The sequence below is a fragment of the Solanum dulcamara genome, chromosome 9 (genome assembly GCF_947179165.1).
Source record: "Solanum dulcamara chromosome 9, daSolDulc1.2, whole genome shotgun sequence".
Classification (NCBI taxonomy): domain Eukaryota; kingdom Viridiplantae; phylum Streptophyta; class Magnoliopsida; order Solanales; family Solanaceae; genus Solanum; species Solanum dulcamara.
The window spans coordinates 74,491,689-74,513,991 of NC_077245.1; the positions used below are offsets into that span (position 1 = coordinate 74,491,689).

At 38.3% G+C, this 22,303-nt stretch overlaps 3 protein-coding genes across 3 annotated transcripts; 2 read left to right on the forward strand and 1 right to left on the reverse strand.

The window, feature by feature from the left end:
• Window positions 1-202: 202 nt before the first annotated feature.
• Window positions 203-6,472, forward strand: LOC129902582 (protein disulfide isomerase-like 1-4). Its single transcript, XM_055977909.1, has 12 exons — window positions 203-862; window positions 1,748-1,877; window positions 2,416-2,581; window positions 3,362-3,480; window positions 3,558-3,638; window positions 4,634-4,720; window positions 4,813-4,887; window positions 4,983-5,051; window positions 5,135-5,215; window positions 5,324-5,458; window positions 5,976-6,032; window positions 6,121-6,472. Exons 1-12 carry the CDS (start codon window positions 288-290, stop codon window positions 6,286-6,288), a joined length of 1,743 nt encoding a protein of 580 aa, XP_055833884.1. The 5' UTR covers window positions 203-287; the 3' UTR covers window positions 6,289-6,472.
• Window positions 6,473-7,301: 829 nt separating this feature from the next.
• LOC129902984 (vegetative cell wall protein gp1-like) lies at window positions 7,302-8,527 on the forward strand. Its single transcript, XM_055978455.1, has 2 exons — window positions 7,302-7,500; window positions 7,690-8,527. The coding sequence occupies exon 2, from the start codon at window positions 7,728-7,730 to the stop codon at window positions 8,280-8,282; it is 555 nt and encodes a 184-aa protein (XP_055834430.1). The 5' UTR covers window positions 7,302-7,500; window positions 7,690-7,727; the 3' UTR covers window positions 8,283-8,527.
• An 885-nt stretch (window positions 8,528-9,412) lies between these two features.
• Window positions 9,413-21,769, reverse strand: LOC129904093 (4-hydroxy-3-methylbut-2-en-1-yl diphosphate synthase (ferredoxin), chloroplastic). The gene is made up of 20 exons (XM_055979623.1): window positions 21,569-21,769; window positions 20,298-20,538; window positions 19,773-19,930; window positions 18,897-19,003; window positions 18,706-18,806; window positions 18,548-18,624; window positions 17,952-18,071; window positions 17,653-17,883; window positions 12,546-12,662; window positions 12,382-12,456; window positions 12,225-12,302; window positions 12,026-12,085; window positions 11,865-11,927; window positions 11,504-11,648; window positions 11,271-11,409; window positions 11,001-11,078; window positions 10,753-10,912; window positions 10,569-10,667; window positions 10,355-10,459; window positions 9,413-9,788 (listed from the first exon to the last, which is right to left on the reverse strand). Exons 2-20 carry the CDS (start codon window positions 20,503-20,505, stop codon window positions 9,687-9,689), a joined length of 2,223 nt encoding a protein of 740 aa, XP_055835598.1. The 5' UTR covers window positions 20,506-20,538; window positions 21,569-21,769; the 3' UTR covers window positions 9,413-9,686.
• Between the last annotated feature and the right edge of the window lie 534 nt (window positions 21,770-22,303).

A 22,303-nucleotide genomic window follows, 5' to 3' on the forward strand; every position in this document is an offset into this window, starting at 1 on the left:
ATGATATTATAAAACTGTCATGCAATCTTTGAGATCAACAAAGTCATGATTGAATGAATAAGATTGTCTATTCTTTTTTAAATTAGAAATTTTAAATTAAAACATTAAAAAAAACGAAAAGTATTATTCAAAACTCGGGGTACCTAATGTAATTTGAGAACAATGTAGGGGTCAAAATTGCAAATTTAAAAACGCTGAAGAAACGCCGAGAAGAGTACACACTGTCTCTGTCGGATCTCTCAATACAGAAATCGCATCGATCTGAGTCAACTCGCTACTGACTCAAAATGGCGAGTCGACTCATCCTCCTTTTTCTCTCTTCCCTTCTCCTCATCTCCCTCTTACTCACTCCATCACTCGCCGGCGCCGGCGCTGACGACGACAATGAAGACCTCAGCTTCCTAGAAGTCGACGACGTAAACGACGCCGCGCCGGAGCACACTTTCCCAACCGACACCTTCTCCGACGACGAAGATTTCGATGACGACGACGGGGACTTTGAGAATTACGACGATTTTGAGGTACCGTCGAGGTTTGATGATGAGAAGGAAGAGGAAGATGAAGTTCCTAAATTCGACGATAAAGACGTCGTCGTTTTGACAGATAGGAATTTCAGTGACTTTGTGGAGGATAATAAGTATGTGATGGTGGAGTTTTACGCACCGTGGTGTGGTCACTGTAAGGAACTTGCACCGGAGTACGCCGCCGCTGCGACGGAGCTGAAGGTGGAAAATGTGCCGTTGGTTAAAGTTGATGCTACGGTGGAGAATGAGCTGGCGGAAAATTATGAGGTTCAAGGATTTCCTACTATTTATTTTTTTGTTGATGGTGAGCATAAAACTTACAGTGGCCAAAGAACCAAGTGAGTCTTCTTCCTTTTTTTTGGAGCTCGACTAATATGGATTTTGTAGTGTCCATTTTTGGAGAGAGGTGCTTCCAACATGATTTTAGTTTCTTAGTTTTATGTAGTTACTTGTGTTTAACAAATGCTTGTTAATTTAGAGACAATAAGCTGAAAATGGACTCTCTTTTTTTTTTTTGACTTGGAGGATTATAGCTACTTATGAGTTTCTTGATCTACTAGTATGTTTCTTGCCTAATGTAGTGAGCGATAAATTGGGTTAGTGGCACTGTTGAGCTTATGCTTCTTGCCTTATGGCAGCACTGTTGCACCGGTGTGAGGCAATTTTCCTTCGTGTCTTGTGACGATTGTTTTCGTGTGGGGGTGAAAAGAGTAGCCAGGTTGCAAAAATGGGATCTTTAGTTTCACTATGTAAATGGAGAAAATGTTGCAAATCATGGTAGCATTTGTTTTCGCGAGGGTGAAAAGAAGAGTAACCGGCTCGCAAAAATGGGATCTTTTAGTTTCATTTTGTCAAATGAATAAAATGTTGCAAATCATGGTTTGTTTGTTTTCGCGAGGATGAACCAGCTCACAAAAAATGGGATCTTTAGTTTAAATATGTCAAATGGAGAGAATTTTACAAAATCATAATGGTGGAAATTTTCCTGCTTCCTTGTTACTCTTCTGATAACTTACTCTATTCAGTTTAATGAGCCTCAGAAGGGCCAAAATTGAGGACTTTGTCTGTTTGTCATGCTCCCTTTAATGGTTTTTGGAATTATTGAAAATGGCTGTTTGAAGCAGGTGTATTCCCCTTTCCCCCTTCCCGTTTCTTTCTTTTTGGCTTGTGGATTATCAAATTCACTTGCATGTTGATCTGAATTTAATAAATCTCAACTTTAGAGATGCAATTGTGACTTGGATCAAGAAGAAGATTGGACCTGGCATTTACAATATAACAACAACAGAGGACGCTGAACATGTACTAACCTCTGAAAACAAAGTCGTTTTAGGGTTCCTTGAGTCCTTGGTGGTATGTACTGCTTACTCTAGCATGTTAGTGATAGTTTATTCTTATTGGTTACTTTTACTGGCTGTTATCCATTGGCATAACTTTCTCTTTTGAATCTTTTTTCTTTTTTGATCGGTGAAAAAGTGAACTTTCTACTACTCACAATTTTTTGTTTTGGACATTGCCGTGGCAATTCAACGAATAACTTTTTATCCGTTACCTATCCTATCAGCCTCTTTCATTGGAAAATCACTGTCTCTTTTTTTCTTTTGAATGTTTTTTGCAACTCAACTAATTTCTTTAATTATTTTGTATGGATTTTAACTTGGAACCTCACTTTTATCTCTTTTTACTGTTATATATGTGCTCTTCTATAATGTTTATCTTTCATTTTGAGCATGGGAATCAGTTGTCATATGATTCATACATAGTATTTTCATAAAAAATTCTACATTTTTCTTGGTAGAATACCTCTGATTGACTGCAAATAGATGTCTTCCTTGTCATCAGCCTTTTATTCATTTAATTCCTCATGTTGGGAATGTCTAAACAATTATAGGGTCCTGAAACAAAGCAACTTGCTGCTGCTTCAAAACTTGAGGATGATCTTAACTTTTACCAGACAACAAATCCTAACGTGGCTAAGCTATTCAATATTGAAGACATTGTTAAACGCCCAGCTTTAGTCTTGCTTAAAAAGGAAGAGGAGAAAGTGGTGCATTATGGTTAGCTGTTCCTCTTATTTTCTTTGTTCAATTCTGAATTGTATATTTTCTTTTGGATAACTTTATCTGACAAAACTTGATTGATTTCTGCCCTCATGTTCATAGGCAATTTTTTTATTTACTTGGGGGCAAATCGGCAAATTTTGTGGCAAGCGTTGTAAATTCGTCTAGTTTTCAATTAGTCTAATTGCATATACTTCACATGATACAAATTGGATGTTTAAAATTCGCTGAAGGTTGTGAAATTTCTTACATTGTAATGAGATTGGATGCCTACATAATTTATTTGCATAAAATCCATTTTATGCACACATGTTTTTTACTCAATTCAAAAGAATCTTGGTGTTTTGCCAGTATCAACATTTATGTTTATATCTACTGGAGTTTTGGGGGCGCTAACACAAGGTTTTTCAGCTTATGTATACTTTTAACCTATGTTGGTCGGACTCTTCAAAAACCCCACCGGATGCATGTTGGATCCTCCAAAAGTATTACCTTTTTGGAGGATCCGACACGGTGTGACAATTTTGGAGAGTCCAATCAACATAGCTTTTATCAACCAAAGATCATTTTGTAATTCCATTGATTTGGTCTTAAATGGGTTAGACAAGAATTTTATGGGTTACTATTCAGGGTCACGGAGGGTGTTTAATTGGTAATTTTTAGTACCCCAGGCTAGCTGCTAAATTACTTTATAATCTTTTGAAGTTCAAGAGAAGAAATAAAAGAAAGATGAAGAGTACATGCCTCATTATCTTTTCTTTTGATTTTTGCCTCCAGATGGTCAATTCACCAAGCCTGCAATAGTTAAGTTTGTATCTGCCAACAAGCTTCCTCTGGTGACAATTTTTACTAGAGAAAGTGGAGCTTCAATTTTCTTGAGTCCAATAAAGAAGCAGGTAATACAGATATGATATTGTGTAATAAATCTTGACTTTTTGAATGGAAGTGTTTATGGTTAATGCTTTCTACTCAGGTTTTGCTCTTTGCTAGAACAAATGATACAGATAAAGTATTCCCAACATTTCAAGAAGCTGCAAAACTTTTCAAGGGAAAGGTAATTAAGTTTTGTTTTAATCTTTGAGAATATTAATGCAGTCTTTGGTTTTGTACAGACCTTTGTATTGTGTGGATTCATCGCTTATAATAACTTCTTGTCTGGAAAAGAATGCTTCCTACCCATAAATCATGCCGCTTGCCCTCTTATAGTAGACATTAAGAAGATCATTAGGAGTGCAATCGATATACACCAAATGCTTACATCCATGAGCTATGTTGCTCGGGCTCTTCAAAAATGTCAACGGATGCGTGTCGGATTCTCCAAAAGTAGTGTATTTTTGGAGAATCCGACACGGGTGCGGCATAGAAAGTGAAGAGTCTGCGCAACTTAGTCCATGAGAGATATTCATAGGAACTTTTTTTTATCTTATCGAGTAAAACATAAAGTAAGATCTAGATTTTAGAACATCTTCACTAAAAAGAAGGTGCTCCCTTTGTGTTGTCAATGAATTTCCATCTGATTGTCCTTCAGCAATCCCTATAATTGGCTTAGACATCAATAACACCAACTTCAATGAAAATATGTATCAGCTACATACAGATTTACCCATTTGTATGATTCAAGTTATTTCAGTGGTGTTAATGCAAATTATGGGTCTGAAGTTGATAGCATATATGTTGGTTGGAGGAGTGAGACGAGGTTAGTACGGTGACCATGGTGGTTATAATGCGCATACGAGATGAAAAATGTAAATTGAATGCTTGTACTTTCCACATTGATTGAAAAAATTAACTTAAGGTTGGAGTACTCTGCTCTAGATTGTCTTTCTGGATGATGACTTGTTCCGTTTTTCACAAAGCTTCTTCAATTATGAGGAATCAAAATGAAAGAGCAGGAAAATAATTTTTGCTAAAAGGAAAAGATCATGCTATAAATTAAAAGCTTGTGTTATTTTCCTGGATAATGCATCTTATCTGTCTTTTCGTAAAAATGGATAGTGAAGATACTCTCAAATGACAAGAACCGTGTATTCTTTTCCTGTATAAATGCAGCTTATCTTTGTTTTTGTCAACATGGATGATGAAGAAGTTGGAAAACCTGTATCAGATTATTTTGGAGCCACTGGAGATTCTCCAAAGGTTGTTTCAACAGATCATAATGTGCTTGATATGACCTTTTGGGACCAAGGTTACTAAATATTTAATTCGTCTTGTTTGTTTATTTCCTATAGGTTATTGGATATACTGGAAATGAGAATCCCAGGAAATACATATTTGATGGGGAGATCACTGTTGAGAAGCTTAAGGTGGAATGCCTCCTTGTGTTTGCCGGATATGTTCTTATTAAATGTTCCAGTCAGGAACCTCTAAATTGCATTTTTCTGATCTTTTTATCTGTCAGGCATTTGGAGAGGATTTTCTGGCTGACAAGCTCAAATCTTTCTATAAATCAGACCCTATTCCTGAGGATGTAAGTTGTTTCCCTTCCTGACCTATCTTTTTCCATATAGTTGTGTTGATTCAGTTCTCTGTTTCGTGTGTTGATTATTACAGAATGAGGGGAACGTGAAGATAGTAGTTGGGAACAATTTTGATGACATTGTTCTGGACGAGTCAAAAGATGTGCTACTGGAGGTATATCCAAGCTACTACTAAAGGCTTCAGAATGAATTCTCTCTATTGGTTTTCTTTTCATTACTCAGTGTTCTTTTCGTTGTGACTACTGTTACTTTTCGTTTTAAGATATACGCACCATGGTGTGGGCATTGCCAATCTCTAGAACCAACATACAACAAGCTCGCAAAGCACTTACGCGGCATTGAGTCTCTTGTTATAGCCAAAATGGATGGTACCACGAATGAGCATCCTCAAGGAAAGGTAGTTTCCTTAATCAGAACAAGTGTCATAGTTTGGTCATGGACTGCTGCTTCTACTGATTGTTTCTGCAGCTATAGTTTATCAATTTGCATTGTTCATTTATGTTCGGTTGAGACGTGTTGCTATGACATTAAACAAATGTTGAGTCCCACATCGGAGGTGAGATGGTGGACTTGGTCTACATATGGGCCTGGACAATTCTCACCTTGTTAAAGCCGAAATCCATTTCTTATCATGGTATCAATGCAGACCCATCCCTATTCTTGGTTTATCAATGTTGGGACCCGATATTATATTGTTCACATGCCCGTTGGTAGGCATGGTTTTTCGGGGGTGTTGAGTCCTACATCATGTTATGATGAGGGATTTGGTCTGCTTATGTGATTTGAACGATTCTCGCTAGCTTTTGAGATTGAGTTAGAATCAAAGTCAATTTGTTTATCATTTAAAAATGATTCATTTTTAATAAATTTGGATGCAATTGTTAAATGGGAGGTCATTTCTGCTCCTTTTGCAGGCTGAAGGATTTCCCACACTCCTCTTCTTCCCAGCAGGGAACAAGACCGCAGACCCGGTAAGTGATTGATTATTTTGTTTGTTTTACGTCTCCATGTAAAATACGCGAAATAGCAAGTGGTAACGCCTTTTGTATGATCCTACAGATCCCAGTTGATGCTGACCGAACTGTGGTGGCATTGTACAAGTTTATCAAGAAACACGCAACTATTCCTTTCAAGCTTCCAAAACCAGCTTTGACAACTACATCAGAGAGTTCGGAAGCCAAAGAAGGTGACATCGTCGAGTCTAACAATGGAAAAGATGAACTATGAAAATTACATAGCTCTGTTACTTTTTTTTTCTTTGTTATTCTTCTAGTTTGTTTTGTATTAGTACTAGATAGACGATGGCCTCGGAACTTGTTTTTCTTTCCTTTCCTTTTTAATTGAGTTAAAAGTTTTATGTCCCTTTATAAATGATAAGTTATATATATCTTCAGTATAAGGAATTTTTATACCATTAGGTTATTCTTACTTGCTGTAGTAGGTACTAGATAAGTACATTTTAAGATGTATGTGCTAATATATTTTGGATAAATGGATAGTATAAACGCTTGTTTTAATTTATTATAGAAGTGGTTCTTGGTAAAATGTTATGGTTTTAACCTTTTTCTTTGTGTTATAAGAGTAGACATATATTTCATATTTTTTGGGTGTGAAAGTAGACCTTCAAATGTGTGAAGTGGCATTGCCACTTAAGTAAGGTGCAATTTTTAAAAACCAAATATATACATTTTTCGATGAGAATAGCTTTTAAAATGGATTATTGAATAATTAAATGATTTTTATGAGATAAAAATAAATAAAAATGAATTTGCATCAATAGATTAATACTTGAATGATCATCATGATTGTGTGAATAAAATCAGGATAAATATTTATTCGGATAAGTTTTTACGGTCACCATGGATAGAGGTACTTTACCACTTTAAATTGGGACTTTCGAACTGAGTTCGAGTTAGTCTGACTCCGACTCTAAAGCAAGTAACAAATAGATTAATACTTAAATGATCGTCATGATTGTGAGAATAAAGTCACGGCAAATATTTACATGTATTGGGTAAGTTGTTACCGTCCACATAAAGTTAAACTTTCACCGTGAATTTAAATTGATTAGATTCCAACTCCAAATCAAGTAACAGAATGAGAAAACAGAAGAGCTACCTATCCATTTCAATACCTATATGATTGATCCTACTTTAAAATTAAAATAAATTTACTAGACAAATCCATTTTAGTTTTTTTTTTTTTTGATTTACGAATTATTACATTAAAACAAAATTTACCCGAACAAACAAACAAACTAACGAAGGTCACCTCCGCTTTCTCTCTTGTTCACGCAACCAACAAAAAGTCCAGAACCTTTCCCATTAATCTAGTGTATTCAGTTCCGGATCCGCCGTCTTCCTCAATCTCATTCACGTTATCTTCACTCATCTCCGTCGCTTTTTTTTTCTCTCTCTCTCTACGCGGCCACGAAATCAAGTAATTATTAAGTAACATGATTGTGTCAACCTCGCCTTTAACTTCATTTTACTCTTCTTCGCAAGTTTGTAGCCTTACAACTTTAATTTCACACTAACTACTACTACTATTATTACTCTATTTATTTCCAGATCTGCAATTTGTTAATGCATCGTTAATCGAGTTTTGTTTACTTTTTTGATATTGCAGATCTTTTGAATTCTGAAAAAAAAGTACTTACGATTTTAATGGCAATGTCGCCGGCGACGCTTCGCGTGCTGTGTTTCACGTTTTTCTATGCGATTTTGTCTATACAGCAATGTATTTGTGCAGATTCGCCGGAAAATTCTCCAAGTCCGGCACCGGAATCAGGTGGAGATCTAGGTTCTTTACCGCTGATCGCTAAGTCTCCTGGAACTCCGTCACCGTCACCAAGTGTGAGTTCTCCTCCGTTACCTTCGCAAACAGATCGCTCTCCTAATTCTGCTCCGGCGCCGTCACCTGTAAGCGGAGGTAGTGCTACTCCGTTTCCTGCTCCGTCTCCCGTAACAGATCCTCCATCTCCTGCTCCGTCTCCGAGTGATGTAGTTGCGAGTGATATAAGCCAGGAGAGTACTACGGTGGAGGTGAATGAGTCGTCATCGTCGGACGGTGGAATGAACGGCGGAAAGAAGGCAGGAGTAGCATTCGGAGTTATGGCGGCGGCGTGTGTTGTAGGTCTCGGAGCATTGGTTTACAAGAAACGCCGGCAGAATATCCGACGAGCACAATTCGGGTACGCTGGCCGGAGAGATTTTCTTTGAGTTGCATGCTTTTCATATATACACACAAATCTATATGGTGCTTATATATATATGCAATTTTTCCACATAGTATATCACATTATATACAAATCTATATGGTGCTTATATTTGTAGTATTTGAGAATTTCATTATATTTGTTTGATTCTTTAATCATTGAATAACAATGGAGTACGTACTCCTATTTTGGAGTTGGTGTATTTTTATTCAAAATAACAGTTGAATTTATATTTCGAGCAACAAAAACATGCACAGATTGTAAAACTATAAGTTATAAAAGGAAGTACATAATTCTTTGTTAATGTTAAAATTATGAGTTCAAATTTAATATTTATTGATATTTTAGTAAATCTTTACCTATATATATAGTCAGGGGCGGACTCACGTGTAGTTGAGGGGTTCATCCGAACCCCCTTCGTTAAAAAATTACACTGTATATATAAGATAAATTTTTTAATTTATGTGTATATATTTAACATTGAACCCTTTGAGTATAAGCTAAAGGACTAGCTCAGTGACAAATGAGGTTCAATATTTCGCCTTAGCTTGTCTCAGCTCGCGGGTTTGAATCTGAATAAGCACTTTATTTTTTTTTATTAGCGTGTTTAATTTTTTTTGAACCCCCTTCATAAAATTCATCGGTCCGCTATTGTATATAGTGTTGAAAGTTGTGGATTCACATAAAGCTTGACTATAGCCATAAGGCTATATCCGCTCCTGGTTTCTTTTCCCATTTGTATTATAAAACTCCTCCTTACATAAAGGAATCAATTGTTTGGTTGACATATTGTTTATTCTCACAATATATAGTTCATAGATTTTTATGTCGCAACTCGAAATTGACAAGGATAGAATTGTTATAAAATTTTATATATTATTTAACAAAAAATAATATATAAATTTTGACATAACTTTAATGTTAATATTATCATACCATCTACGTATAAAACTTAAAAACTCAGTTGTTATTACTACCAATTTTTTTCTTTTTTTACCTCTATATAGGAGCTCTCACTTTTTTGCTTTCTTGATAACTTGAACCCCACGACCTTAGAGTTGAAGATGGAGGGTGTTTACTTTTTTGCTCTTGATAACTCGAACCCCACGACCTTAGAGTTGGAGATAGAGGGTGTTTACATTCCGAACAACTCCCACTTATCATAGATGAGCCATCAATAAACAATGATACAACCTATTTCACTAGATTCCCGAGAAGGGGACTAGGAGCTTTGTATTGATTGATACATGAATTTATAATGTTCTGCATTTTTCATGTTACATAAAATTCTACAACATATAAAAGCTAACTCCTCTGCTGCTTGGAAATGGCAGCTCTCTGGAGTTGCTATGTTGGCTGTAGTTGATAGTCTGCATCATTTCCATCTGTTGAACACTGCGATTTAATTTTACTCCTCGGTAGGAGGATCAACCCAGCGGTCGTGATCTTTAATAAGCTGGATCAATGCATCCGTAGCATGCTCCATTTGAATTCCGCGTTTTACCACCGTCTGGTAGAAAATTAATTCACAAGCAATCGAAACATATTAGTGACATGAATTGAGCTTAAATAGGGACACATGGTCCAACTTGTTTGGTATTGATGCGTAGTAGACAAGTGGTTCAAAATTTTTGAAAACTATCAACAACTACTACTCCCTCAATCACAAGCAATCTGAGTACAACTGATCGGTATTCCTTCAAAAAAGCACATCAAATTATTTCATTTTCTTTAACTATGTTTGGGCTAATTGTGTACGATTGAAGGACTACAAGCTGTGATATTTAAGTATTTTCAGTTAGTTGAGAGGTACTAATAACCATCGCCGCAGGGAGATATAGCATACATGCATCTAGAGGTTTTTGATTCTTCTTTCAGGTCTTGTATGATGGCTAAAGAGGATGATCGACTCCAATGTTTATACTTTCAACGACATTTTTTCTCTAAGAAACTATGATGATCGACTCCAATATTTATACTTTCAACGACATTTTTCTCTAAGAAACTATGTAGTCAATAGTGCAAGCCAGATACATCTGCGCTCAGCACTGAGATAAGGGAAATAAAGCTTGGTACCTTGCCGACGTAAAGGTCAATCTTCCCAGGAGCACCACCAACATATCCAAAGTCGGCATCAGCCATCTCCCCAGGTCCATTCACAATGCAACCCATGATGGCAATCTGAGAAGGAAAAAGAAACATAACATGAGCCATTTCTATTTATCATCAGAATATATACTCAGAAAATTAAGCTATTCAATAACAGTAAGCATTAGGGTCACGTAATTACTGAAACACCAGGCAAGTGTGACGTCTTCTCCCTTATTTGAGCGCTTATCTCTTGAAGATCGAATAAAGTTCTGCCACAGGATGGGCATGACACATATTCCTGGAAGGGATAGACAGATATGAAAAATGAGTACTGTACTATAGATTTGTTCAGATTCTTGTTGTGTCCATTCACTTAGCATTACCGTTTTTGTGTTCCGCATTCTGCAACCTTGAAGCAAATTGAAAGATGTATTTCTAAGGAAATCAAAATCCTTGTCTGGAGCTTCCAAGAGAAGACCATCTCCGAGCCCATCTACCAAGAGGGCTCCGGCATTTGTCCCGGCACCAATCACCAAGTCATCCCTATCATATTGAAAAATTGTAGTAAGCTAAATTACAAAAGAAAAACTCCACGTCTGATTGTAGGTCATTCATGTCTTTCTTTCCGTACCTGTGCGTGCTGCTGGGAAATTGTATGTGATGAATCACCGGAAAGTTCAAGGAATTCTCAGAAAGATACTCAAAAAGCCTGCAAAAGCAGACATGCTCAAGTTAACAGTGTCAATAGAAGTAGAGAATGGGAAGAAGCAGCAGCTAAGCAGTTTTCTGTGGTAATGTCTGCCTTTGAGAAAGTTTATACAAATGGAACATATAATATTTGGTTATGCCAACTGATTTACTGTAAGAGAACGTGAATATTTTTAATCGAGATGCAACATACCTCCTGGCTGCTTGAACCCTGCCAATTTTTTCCTCTGTGTATGGCAGATAATGAAGAACCATAGTAACATCAGAGCTCTTCAGGATTTCCAACTCGTCATGTGATTCATCGCCACGCACGGACAGAACCAATCGTGTACCTACAAGGAGGTTTCCACGTCTAGCCAGATTACCAAAACCTTTGGAAGATAGTCAATTCAAAGAACTTGCAGAACAAATACAAGTACCACACACCTTCTGGAAGAAGCTTGTGAGCACCACCAGACAACTCTTTCAGAGTAACCAAGACCATAGCATTGGGTAATGGCTTTGTCAATTGCTCTGAGAGAGGAGCAATGACTCCCATGCTTATGTCGACCAACCTCTTGAGAGCTAGACGCTGTTCATGTGCAACAAAAAAAATTGACAATCAAGTCACTCTCGCAGCTTCAGTAAACAATCGATATATCAAAATAATGTGCACTAAACTGTTACCATTCTCAAAAAAAAAAAATGTGCACTAGAAATGCTAAACTTTTAACACACATTAGTCGGATCATCAACGAAAATAACGTGAATACTTAAATTACTACACAGAAAAGAAAAGGGTCCTTACAGAATCTATATCATCTAGTGGTGGAAGTTCCCTCAATAGGATTGAGTCCACAGTTGCCAAATCCTGAATTGATACTGATTATAAGTTAGCACAAAGACGGTGCAAAACAAGAGGAGAAGAATCGGTTTAGTACACAGTGCAATGAAATCCATCAAATAGACCTTAAATGGCATGCCAACAACAAGCTTTGCCGCTAATGATCTGTATAAAAGCTCAGGGGTCTGCAAAACAAAAAATAATGCGATTTTTCAGGGAAGATAAAATTGAAGAGAACAACTAGAGCTATAAAATTAGCATGTATAGAAACGATTAGTAGAACCATATATTACAAATAATTCTTAGAGATGTGCAAGATAAGACCTTTAATTGATCCAAAGTTACAGACATGAGAACAGAACCATCTCGATGCAGTACGCCTCTGTAGTCTACTTCATCACCCTGTTACAAAAATCAAACATTTGTTTGCTTCACAAAATGAAGCCTCATATACCAAGTTTGCTCAGGTTTTAAAACTGACCTCTTTTTGAGCTGGCAATTCCCCTGACCTACGTTGGAAGTCGAAATAACGTCTGTGCTTCTCTTCAAAAGGCGCCTGATAAAAGAAGTAGAAATCTTACTACTTTGTCAAACTTTAAGTCCAAAAGCACATTCATACGCAATCATATGTGATGAAAGGATTACCACTCCTTGCTGAAGCGCAGCTGCTCTTTTTCCAAGGTTTGCCAATCGTCGACAGGGATCTATCTCCTCTTCTGGAGCTTCAGTTAGGGAAACCCGTATTGTATCACCCAAACCATCCTGCATAAAAAGAAAGATTTCTTCTTTAGAAAGTAGAGCAATACATTTACTTTTATCAAAAATCACAGCAAGCATTTAAAAAAACTAAAAGTGAGAAACTGTAAGATTCCTTATTGTACTAATTCTCTGGGCATAAACACAGTTTACCTTTTAAAAATCCAAATGTGATAAATCATGATTATGTATTTTCTGTTGCTTGATGAAGCCATTTGAATTGAACAGATTACAGCCTTTAGCTTAATCACATCTTCTGTTTAGCATAATTTAAGAAATACTTTCTTGTTTTTCCCTCAATTGACAGTAAATACCATATTGCTTACAAAAACATACAACAACAACAAGAAGCCCAGTATAATCCCACCATCTGGGGTCTGAGGAGGGTAGAGTGTACGCAGACCTAACCCCCATCTTGAAAGGTAGGGCGGTTGTTTTCGAAAGACCCTCGGCTCAAGAGAGGGAAAACAGGACAAAGGCCAGATAGCACCAAACATATCAAACAATATGAAAATAAGGAATAATGAGAGCGAGAAAGTCATGGTAGGACAGTCCGGAAAGAAAGGAGCATTAACTACTATAGATAAATAAGCTAACCAAAGTATACCGGCCCAACAAATATAAGCAACAATCAAATGTAGAAATCAAATGGTAATAAGACAAACGAGCAAAACTACGACTATTATGGTGAAAAGATAAGCCACCTAGCCTTCTATCTTAATCCGAGTCCTCCACAACCTCCTATCTAAGGTCATGTCCTCGGCGAGCTGCAACTGTGTCATATCCTATCTAATCACCTCTCCCCAATACTTCTTCGGCCTCCCTTTGCCCCTCCTGAAACCGTCCATAGCCAACCTCTCGCACCTCCGCACTGGAGCATCTGTGTCTCTCCTCTTCACATGCCCAAACTATCTCAGTCTCGCTTCCCGCATCTTGTCCTCCACCGATGCCACTCCCACCTTGTCTCGGATATCTTCATTCCTAATTCTATCCATCCTAGTGTGCCCACACATCCACCGCAACATTCGCATTTTCGCGACTTTCATCTTCTGAACATGAAATTTCTTGACTGGCCAACACTCAGCCCCGTACAATAAAGTCGGTCTAACCACCACTTTGTAGAACTTGCCTTTGAGTTTTGGTGGCACTTTCTTATCACATAGCACTTCGGAGGCGAGCCTCCATTTCATCCACCCTGCACCAATATGATGTGAAACATCGTCGTCGATATCCCCATCTTCCTGTATAATAGACCCAAGATACTTGAAGCTTCTTTTCTTTTGAATGGCCTGGGTACCAAGCCTCACTTCCCCGTCAGCCTCACGCGGCAGGCCACTGAACCTTTACTCCAAGTATTCTGTCTTGGTCCTACTCAATTTAAATCCTTTAGACTCCAACGTCCGTGTCCAGCCCGCCTGTTTATCGTTAACTCCGTTGCGAGTCTCGTCAATCAGGACTATGTCATCCACGAACAACATACACCAAGACACCTCACTTTGTATTTGTCTCGTCAATCCATCCATCACCAGGGCGAATAGGAACGGGCTAAGAGCTGATCCCTAGTGCAACCCCATCATAACAGGGAAGTGCTCCGAGTCTCCTCCTACCGTCCTTACCCTGGTCTTAGCTCCATCATACATGTCCTTAATCGCTCTAATGTACGCCACAGGTACACCTTTAGCCTCCAAGCATCTCCATAGGGCCTCTCTTGGCACTTTGTCATAGGTCTTTTCTAGTTCAATGAATATCATGTGTAAGTCCCTCTTCTGCTCCCTATACTGCTCCACCAATCTCCTTCAATATGAATGGCTTCTGTAGTCGAGCACTCCGACATGAATCCAAACTGGTTCTCTGAAATAGACACACCCCTCCTCACCCTCATTTCCATCACTCTTTCCCACACTTTCATAGTGTGACTTAGCAGCTTGATACCTCTATAGTTGTTGCAGCTTTGAATGTCTCTCTTGTTCTTGTACATGGGAATTATTGTACTCCACCTCCATTCTTCTGGCATTTTTGTTGTCTTGAAAATGACATTAAATAACGCAGTCCTATCCTGCCTGCATTCTTCTAAAATTTCTCGAGAATCTCGTCAGGTCCTGTCACTCTTCCCCTGCGCATCCTACGAACAACTCTCTTAACCTCCTCAACCTTTATACTCCTACAATATCTAAAGTTGCAACGCCTACCCAAGTGCTCCAAACCTCCCAACACAATGTCTCTGTCCCCTCCTTCGTTCAAGAGTTCATGAAAGTATGACTGTCATCTCTGTCTAATGCGGGATTCCTGTACCAGCACTTGACCATCCTCGTCCTTGATGCACTTCACTTGATCCAAGTTGCGTGCCTTCCTCTCTCTCGCCTTGGCGAGCTTAAATAGCTTCTTATCCCCACCTCTATCCTCTAGTTCTGCATAAAGGCGTTCAAAGGCTGTCGTTTTAGTTGCTGAAATTGCCATTTTCGCTTCCTTTCTCGCCATCTTATACTTTTCCTTGTTCGTCTGCTTCTCTTCATCATCCTTGCTATCTACCAACTTCACATATGTCTGCTTCTTTGCTTCTATGCTTTTATCTTCCCTTGGACTTCTCCATTACACCACCAATCCCCTCGGTGCCCACCACTGCACTTCACTTGATCCAAGTTGCGTGCCTTCCTCTCTCTCGCCTTGGCGAGCTTAAATAGCTTCTTATCCCCACCTCTATCCTCTAGTTCTGCATAAAGGCGTTCAAAGGCTGTCGTTTTAGTTGCTGAAATTGCCATTTTCGCCTCCTTTCTCACCATCTTATACTTTTCCTTGTTCGTCTGCTTCTCTTCATCATCCTTGCTATCTACCAACTTCACATATGTCTGCTTCTTTGCTTCTATGCTTCTATCTTCCCTTGGACTTCTCCATTACACCACCAATCCCCTCGGTGCCCACCACTGCAGCCTCATGAGACCCCCAATATCTCTCTAGTTGCTTCCCTAATGCAGTTGGCCGTCCTATCCCATATACTACTCGCATCCCCCTAATATCCCACGCCCCCATAGTCATCAGCTTCTCCCCCATCTCTAGGGCACTAGACGGAGTCAAACTACCCCACCTAATCCTCGGTCGGTCATCCACGACCCTCATCTTCTTCTTCCTTCTTATCTCCAAATCCATCACCAATAGCTTATGTTAGGTTGTAAGATTCTCACTTGGTATGACCTTGCAGTCCTTACAGAGGCCTTTATCATCTTTTCTAAGGAGCAAAAAGTCTATTTGCGTCGCAGCCCTCAAACTACGGAAAGTTACCATGTGCTCCTCCTTCTTTGGGAAACTCGAGTTGGCTACTATTAATCCAAAAGCTTTTGCGAAATTCAGGAGTGAGACTCCTCCACCATTCCTGTTCCCGAAGCCAAATCCTCCATGCACCTCGTCGTAGCCCGTCGAAACAGACCCAATGTGCCCATTGAAATCTCCTCCTATGAATAACTTCTCAGTAGGCGGTATACTTACCACCACTTCGTCCAAGTCCTCCCAAAAGCGTCTTTTTATCTCCTCGTCCAACCCCACTTGTGGTGCGTAGACACTAATAATGTTCAAGATGAGCCCTCCAACGACTAACTTAATTGCCATCATCCTATCATTGATCCTCCTAACCTCTACCACCCGATCTCTAAGCTCACTATCTACAAAGATCCCTACCTCATTCCTATACCTCGACTTGCCCAAGAACCAAAGTTTGTACCTGTCCACCTCCTTAGCTTTAGGTCCTACCCATTTAGTCTCTTGGATGCAAGCTATATTAATCCTCCTCTTCTTAAGAATCTTAACTAACTCTATGGACTTTCCCGATAAAGTCCCAATATTCCAAGACCCTACTCTCAATCTAGAAGCTCCCTCCACCCCCTTAGCCCCCCAACCCTGGCTCCCGATCCTAATCGAGAAAATGACCCTAGTCTATCATCTTTCACCAAAGCCAGAAAAGCAAATATACGCTAGTGAAAGGATAATCTAAGATAAACGAAGGATCAATAGTAAAACACAAGTTAGCAATAGTCTAGTAGCAATGCAATAGGCATTTAATTAGGCGGAGAATGGGCTATTGGAGGTACCAACTCCAAGTAAATAAAACCTGTTCACCAATGAGAAATCTCTGCTTGCCGCTGGAAACGCTGTTCTCTGCCGGAAAATGTTGTTCACCGACCGAAAATAGTGTTCACCGCCAGGAATTACCGGAAATACTTGTGCAGAAATTGCCTGGAAACCTACTGGTGGGGGATTTTCCGATCGCAGGCAAAGAGGAAAAAAACAGACAAAGGAAGAAGGGAAGAAGAGAGAGAACAGAGGGGAGAGAGAGAGATCTGGCTGAAATATTGTTCGCCGAAAATACTGGTCGCCAGTGATCATTTGGGGAGGTGGTGGCTTGGGTGGGGGGGTAGGTGGGATGGGGGGGGGGGGGGTGCACTAACCGTTGGTGAGATGAGATGAGAGAGAAGACCTTAACCCTACTTACAAAAACATAACCAATGTAATCCCACAAGTGGGTCTTGGGAGGGTAGGATATACGCAGACCTTAACCCTACTTTTGTGAGGCAGAGAGGCTGATTCCGATAGACCCTTGGCTTTAAAGAAATGTATCCGAAGCAGAATTGCAAGAATAATATGACAATATAATAGAAAGATATAAAGCAAATGAGACAAGAAGTAGTAATACTGAAGAATAAGAGACTACACGCCTACTAAATATCACCCTACCTCTCGCACATAAAGTACGACAGCACTCAGCTACTTACTAGCCTTTTACTCTAATCCTCAACCTCCAAACCTTCCTATCTAAGGTCATGTCCTTAGTAAGCTGGAGAAATACCCCATTGCTTGAACCAATGAATACGCATCACTGAGTTGAAAATATCTGGTATATCTAGAAAAATTGTCTAAATGAAGCTGGAACCATCAAAATGAATAAAGACGTTATTTACAAAAGATGCTCAGCCTTTACTGTTATTCATCCAGGATAAAAGTAGTATACCTGAAGAAGTGTGCCAATACCGATTGCAGACTTCATTCTCCCATCCTCACCTTCACCAGCTTCAGTAACTCCCAAGTGTAAAGGGTAATCCCATCCCTGAACATACATCTCAGCTACAAGAAGGCGATATGCCTGAACCATAACTACTGGATTGCTAGCTTTCATTGAGAAGACAAAATTGTGAAAGTCCAACTTTCTACAAATTCTTGCAAACTCAAATGCCGATTCAACCTGTTTCGAATTTAGATGATACAAATTAGAACAGAATATTCCAGATACATAATTCAGTTACTGCTCACCATTCCCCTAGGTGAGTCCCCATAATAGCTCATAATGCGATCTGAAAGGCTCCCATGGTTTGTTCCAATGCGCATTGCACGTCCATACTTCTTACATTTTTCCACCAATGGTGTAAAGACCTGAAGCAATTCAATTGAAAACGGATTAGACTCTTCAAAGAGGTAGAAGGCTAGACGTCACAATGGAATATGCTCCATCATAAAAGGGGAAATTTCTTGCTGAACAAAAATAATGAGCAGGCAGAGTATCGTATAGAGGATGATTATAGACCTATTGTCAGCTTGATAAGCAAATCTTGTTTAGTATTGTCTGTGCTAGCATATTGACTGCATCTTTTAGCACATGTATATCTTTTGCCCAGCAGTAAACAAAGAGGATATTATGATTACATCAATATGATTCATATCTTATAGGAGCCAAGAAAAGGGAAAATGGACCGAGAATAACTAATGAATTAAAGACATTCCAACTTGCAGGACCAGCACCTTACACCATGTTACTGACTTCTCAAGTATCATCTAAAGAAGGGCTAATAATTATCTTTACATGTATTGGAAGTAAAAACAAATATAGTATTTATACTAGTGGGTCTGACCTCCTCAATATGCTCGAGTTCTTTCTGATAATCATCTTCTGTGTACTCTAATTGCTCAAACTGCGCTCGCCTGTCAGCTGAAAGAAACTAACTGATTAGATCATAGCTACTCTCCTGGCTCTTCCAAAAGATCATCATGTAGGCAGAGGCTGAAATACCAAAGTTTCCAGGATTGACACGTATTTTGTCAAAGCACTCTGCTACTCGAAGTGCAACAGCAGGAGCAAAATGAATGTCAGCCACCAGAGGGATGTTGTAACTGCATGTGCAGAACGTTGATGAAATAAAATATGTTCATATCATCAAGTCCATCAAATATCGAGATATACTGATGAAAAAAGAGACCTACTTCTTTTGGACCAGAGTATTTTTAATTTCAAAGCATGCATCAGCTTCTTTCTTCCCTTGGACTGTAATTCGAACTATGTCAGCTCCTGCATCAGCTATTTTCATCACCTGCGTAAACATGAATTAGCATCATGGCTAGACTTCTTTAGTCTTTTAGGTTTCAAGCTCATTAAAGAGGCATGTTCAGATACAACATGCAAATCATTGGAAATTCGAAAACAAAAAATTTTGCCTCGTGGGCTGGGAATTGATTTATATGATTAAGTAGAAAGCTTGCTGAAAAATTCCAAACAGAAATGGGAATAAACTTACACAACATCGAAGAAAGTAGCATTTGTGATGATATGTTGCATTCAATTCAAAATGAGGTTCTATATATAGCAGACTTAAAAAGGTTGCAAAATCAGAAAGAAAAGAGTAAAATAATAATCAATGCCTGATTAAGATGGAACCAAGAACATTATCTTACTACTGATATGAGAAGAAAACGCTGTCATGGACGAGACAATTTAACAAATTAGAACATTCTGGATATTTGTAGTCGAGAAAATCCTCAGGAAACAGAAAAAGGATACAACAACAGCAACATACCCAATGTCATCCCATAAGTGGGATCTGGGGGGAACACAAAAAGGATAAGGTCAGATAATGATTAAATGGTAAGCTTATAGGTAGAGCTCCCCCGTTCCCAAGCCCCCCACCCCCCAAACCAAAAGTAGGTAAAAATAAGTAAAGAAGATTGGCATGCAAAGAAGTATTAACTTAGGACACCCAAAGAAGTAAACCCAGCTTCAATACAGCACTACACAAATTTCATTGCAGATACAGTTAGAGCAGAATGCCACCTCTCACTTTAATTGTGAAGTAGAAGAAGAACCTGTTCTACGGTTGCAGCAACATCTTTTGTATCTGTTGTGGTCATTGTTTGAATTCTAATTGGATGTTCGCTACCAAGAGCCACGTTCCCAACCATCACTGTGCAGGTCTTTCTTCTGACAGTTTTGTAAATGGATTCACAATATTTTTGCCTAGGAACTGTAGCAAGAAGTGTACATCAGTCATCAGAGAGTGAACACAAATAAATGTGTTGCTTCCACTTCCAAATTATAAAAATGAAGATTTTTTGCAGAATATCAAAATGTCAAATTTAAATTCCTATAAGTAGCATCCACGAACAACATCTAAGAGAAGTTGCTGCAAACTTATTCCAATTAAGTTTTTATGACAAGTTTCCTACAGGATTCCTACAACGTAAAATAATCTCTCATTTTTATACCCGTTATTTTCTTCCACTAGTTTTGCAGCTTCATATAACAGATTAAAATCATCGAAACCTAAAATTTAGTATAGACTGTATTCAACAGTTTAAAAGGCAAAGTACTAGAAGCTCTGCAGTACCTACCTAGTAGTGGACTCCCTTCGGACACAGGCTGAAGTTCAATGGTCTCTTGATCAGGAATTGCATTTCTTATCACAGAAACCTTGGTTCGCCGAAACTTAACCCTCTGTAAGTCAGAAACTCTTACAAAATTCATACTTTTTGTGAACCCCAAAACATTTTCATTTCTCTTCAGGCCTGTAAATGAAGCTGGAACAGCTCCTGCCGCCATTTTTATCGATCACCCAAGTCTATCTTCACACTCCTGAAACATAAGACAACCAATATTCATCTAATATACATTAAATATCACAAAACAAAATATCCATAATTACAACTACTATGGTTCAATGCCAAGCTAGTAGGGGCTGGCTATAAATTCCCAATATTCACCAAATTTCAGTTAGCCAGCCACCCTCCCACCCCCACCCCCAACCCTACCCCCAAGCCAAAAAAAGGGATCTTTTTCAAATCCCTTTTGGACCCAATTGATATCTTTCACTGTTGGAACAAAACTGAGGTATTTGAACTCTTACTGTAACAGAAAAAGAAACAAACCAAGATTTGAGCAGGCCAATTCAAACAAAACTAAGATGAAAACACAAAGTTACAACCACTTACCCAATTCAAACAAAATCAGATGAAAACACAAAGTTACAACAACTTACTTCGGAATATGATCACATAAATCAATTTAACAAAAAAAATTGAAACTTTCTTCAAGAATTTCCACCAATCCAAAAAGGGGCTTCAACAAAAGAAGAGCTGGAGTAAAAGCTAACACTACTCACCAAGTCAAGAGTCAAAAACCAAAACTAGTCTTTGATATACCCAACAAAAGAGTAGAAAACCCACTCTCCCATCTCCCCCTCAACCCCACTCCCAAAAAAACCCAAAAAAACTCATAACTAAACTACTATGGCTAAATCCCAAGATAGTTGGAGCTAGTTTAAGTTCTCAATATTCACCAAAACTCAGTTACCCAGCCACTTCCCCCACCCCCACCCCAAGCCAAAAAAAGGGATCTTTTTCAAATCCCTTTTGGACCCAGTTGACATCTTTCCCTGTTGGAATAAAACTGAAGTATTTGAACTCTTACTATAACAGAAAAAGAAACAAAGCAAGATTTGAGCAGCACAATTCAAACACAAAACTACAACAACTTACTTAGAAACATGATCACATAAATTAACTTAACAAAAAATAAAAATTGAAACTTTCTTCAAGAATTTCCCCAATTCAAAAAGGGGTTTTCAACAAAAGAAGAATTTTGAGTAAAAGACAACACTACTCACCAATTCAAGAATCAAAAACCAAGACCAGAAAGAATCCAAAGAGAAGCTCAAAGAATTGGGTCTCAAAAGATTTGTTAAGAAATGGGGTTTCAGAAAAAAAAAATGGGAGAGAAGATTCAATTTACTTGAATTACTCTCCTAACAGATTAGGCAACTGAGAATGCAGACAAAATGAGACTTGTACAGCATTTTTTTTGGAGTGCTATATAATTTGTGGCCATACACAAACACATTTAAGTGAAAAATTAGTGGTCAATTTTTAATTACTAAAAGCCTTGCTAATGGACTAAAATGACTGGTAATTGTCTTTATTGTACCCCCTTGTGTTTTTGGGTTATATTAGTTTTGGTCCCACCAAAATGGTGAATTTGCACCCAATGAACATAATTGGTTTTGGCTTTGTGATGTTTTCTAAGGTTTCATTTAGTTCAAAACTAGGTCATCTTGGGATAATAATTAAGATTTTATGTAAATTTTATCTTTATCCGGTGTGAAGTAGAAAAATTATTTTCAATAAATCTTTAGCTCAAAAAAAAGACTTGTGATGAATAAGTGATAAATTAAATATGAGTATGTGATTAACAATGGCAGATCTAGGGTGTAGCTAGGGGTTCACTCGAACCCCCTCGATAATAAATTATATTGTATATATAAGATATTTGTAAAATTTTTGTGTTTATATATATAAGATTAGAAGTTGGCTTAGTGGTTGAGGGTTCAAAATTCATTTTGAAA

Excerpts from the sequence above, each read along its gene's own strand:
- LOC129902582 (XM_055977909.1), top strand. The coding sequence starts at position 288 with ATGGCGAGTCGACTCATCCTCCTTTTTCTCTCTTCCCTTCTCCTCATC. Across the intron at positions 3,481-3,557 it reads TGAGTCCAATAAAGAAGCAG|GTTTTGCTCTTTGCTAGAAC; the intron begins GTAATACAGATA and ends CTTTCTACTCAG. Across the intron at positions 4,888-4,982 it reads TCACTGTTGAGAAGCTTAAG|GCATTTGGAGAGGATTTTCT; the intron begins GTGGAATGCCTC and ends TTTATCTGTCAG.
- LOC129902984 (XM_055978455.1), top strand. The coding sequence starts at position 7,728 with ATGGCAATGTCGCCGGCGACGCTTCGCGTGCTGTGTTTCACGTTTTTC.
- LOC129904093 (XM_055979623.1), bottom strand. The coding sequence starts at position 20,505 with ATGGCGGCAGGAGCTGTTCCAGCTTCATTTACAGGCCTGAAGAGAAAT. Across the intron at positions 12,663-17,652 it reads GTATTGGCACACTTCTTCAG|GATGGTTTGGGTGATACAAT; the intron begins GTATACTACTTT and ends CTTTTTATGCAG. Across the intron at positions 11,928-12,025 it reads TTGTTGGCATGCCATTTAAG|GATTTGGCAACTGTGGACTC; the intron begins GTCTATTTGATG and ends GTATCAATTCAG.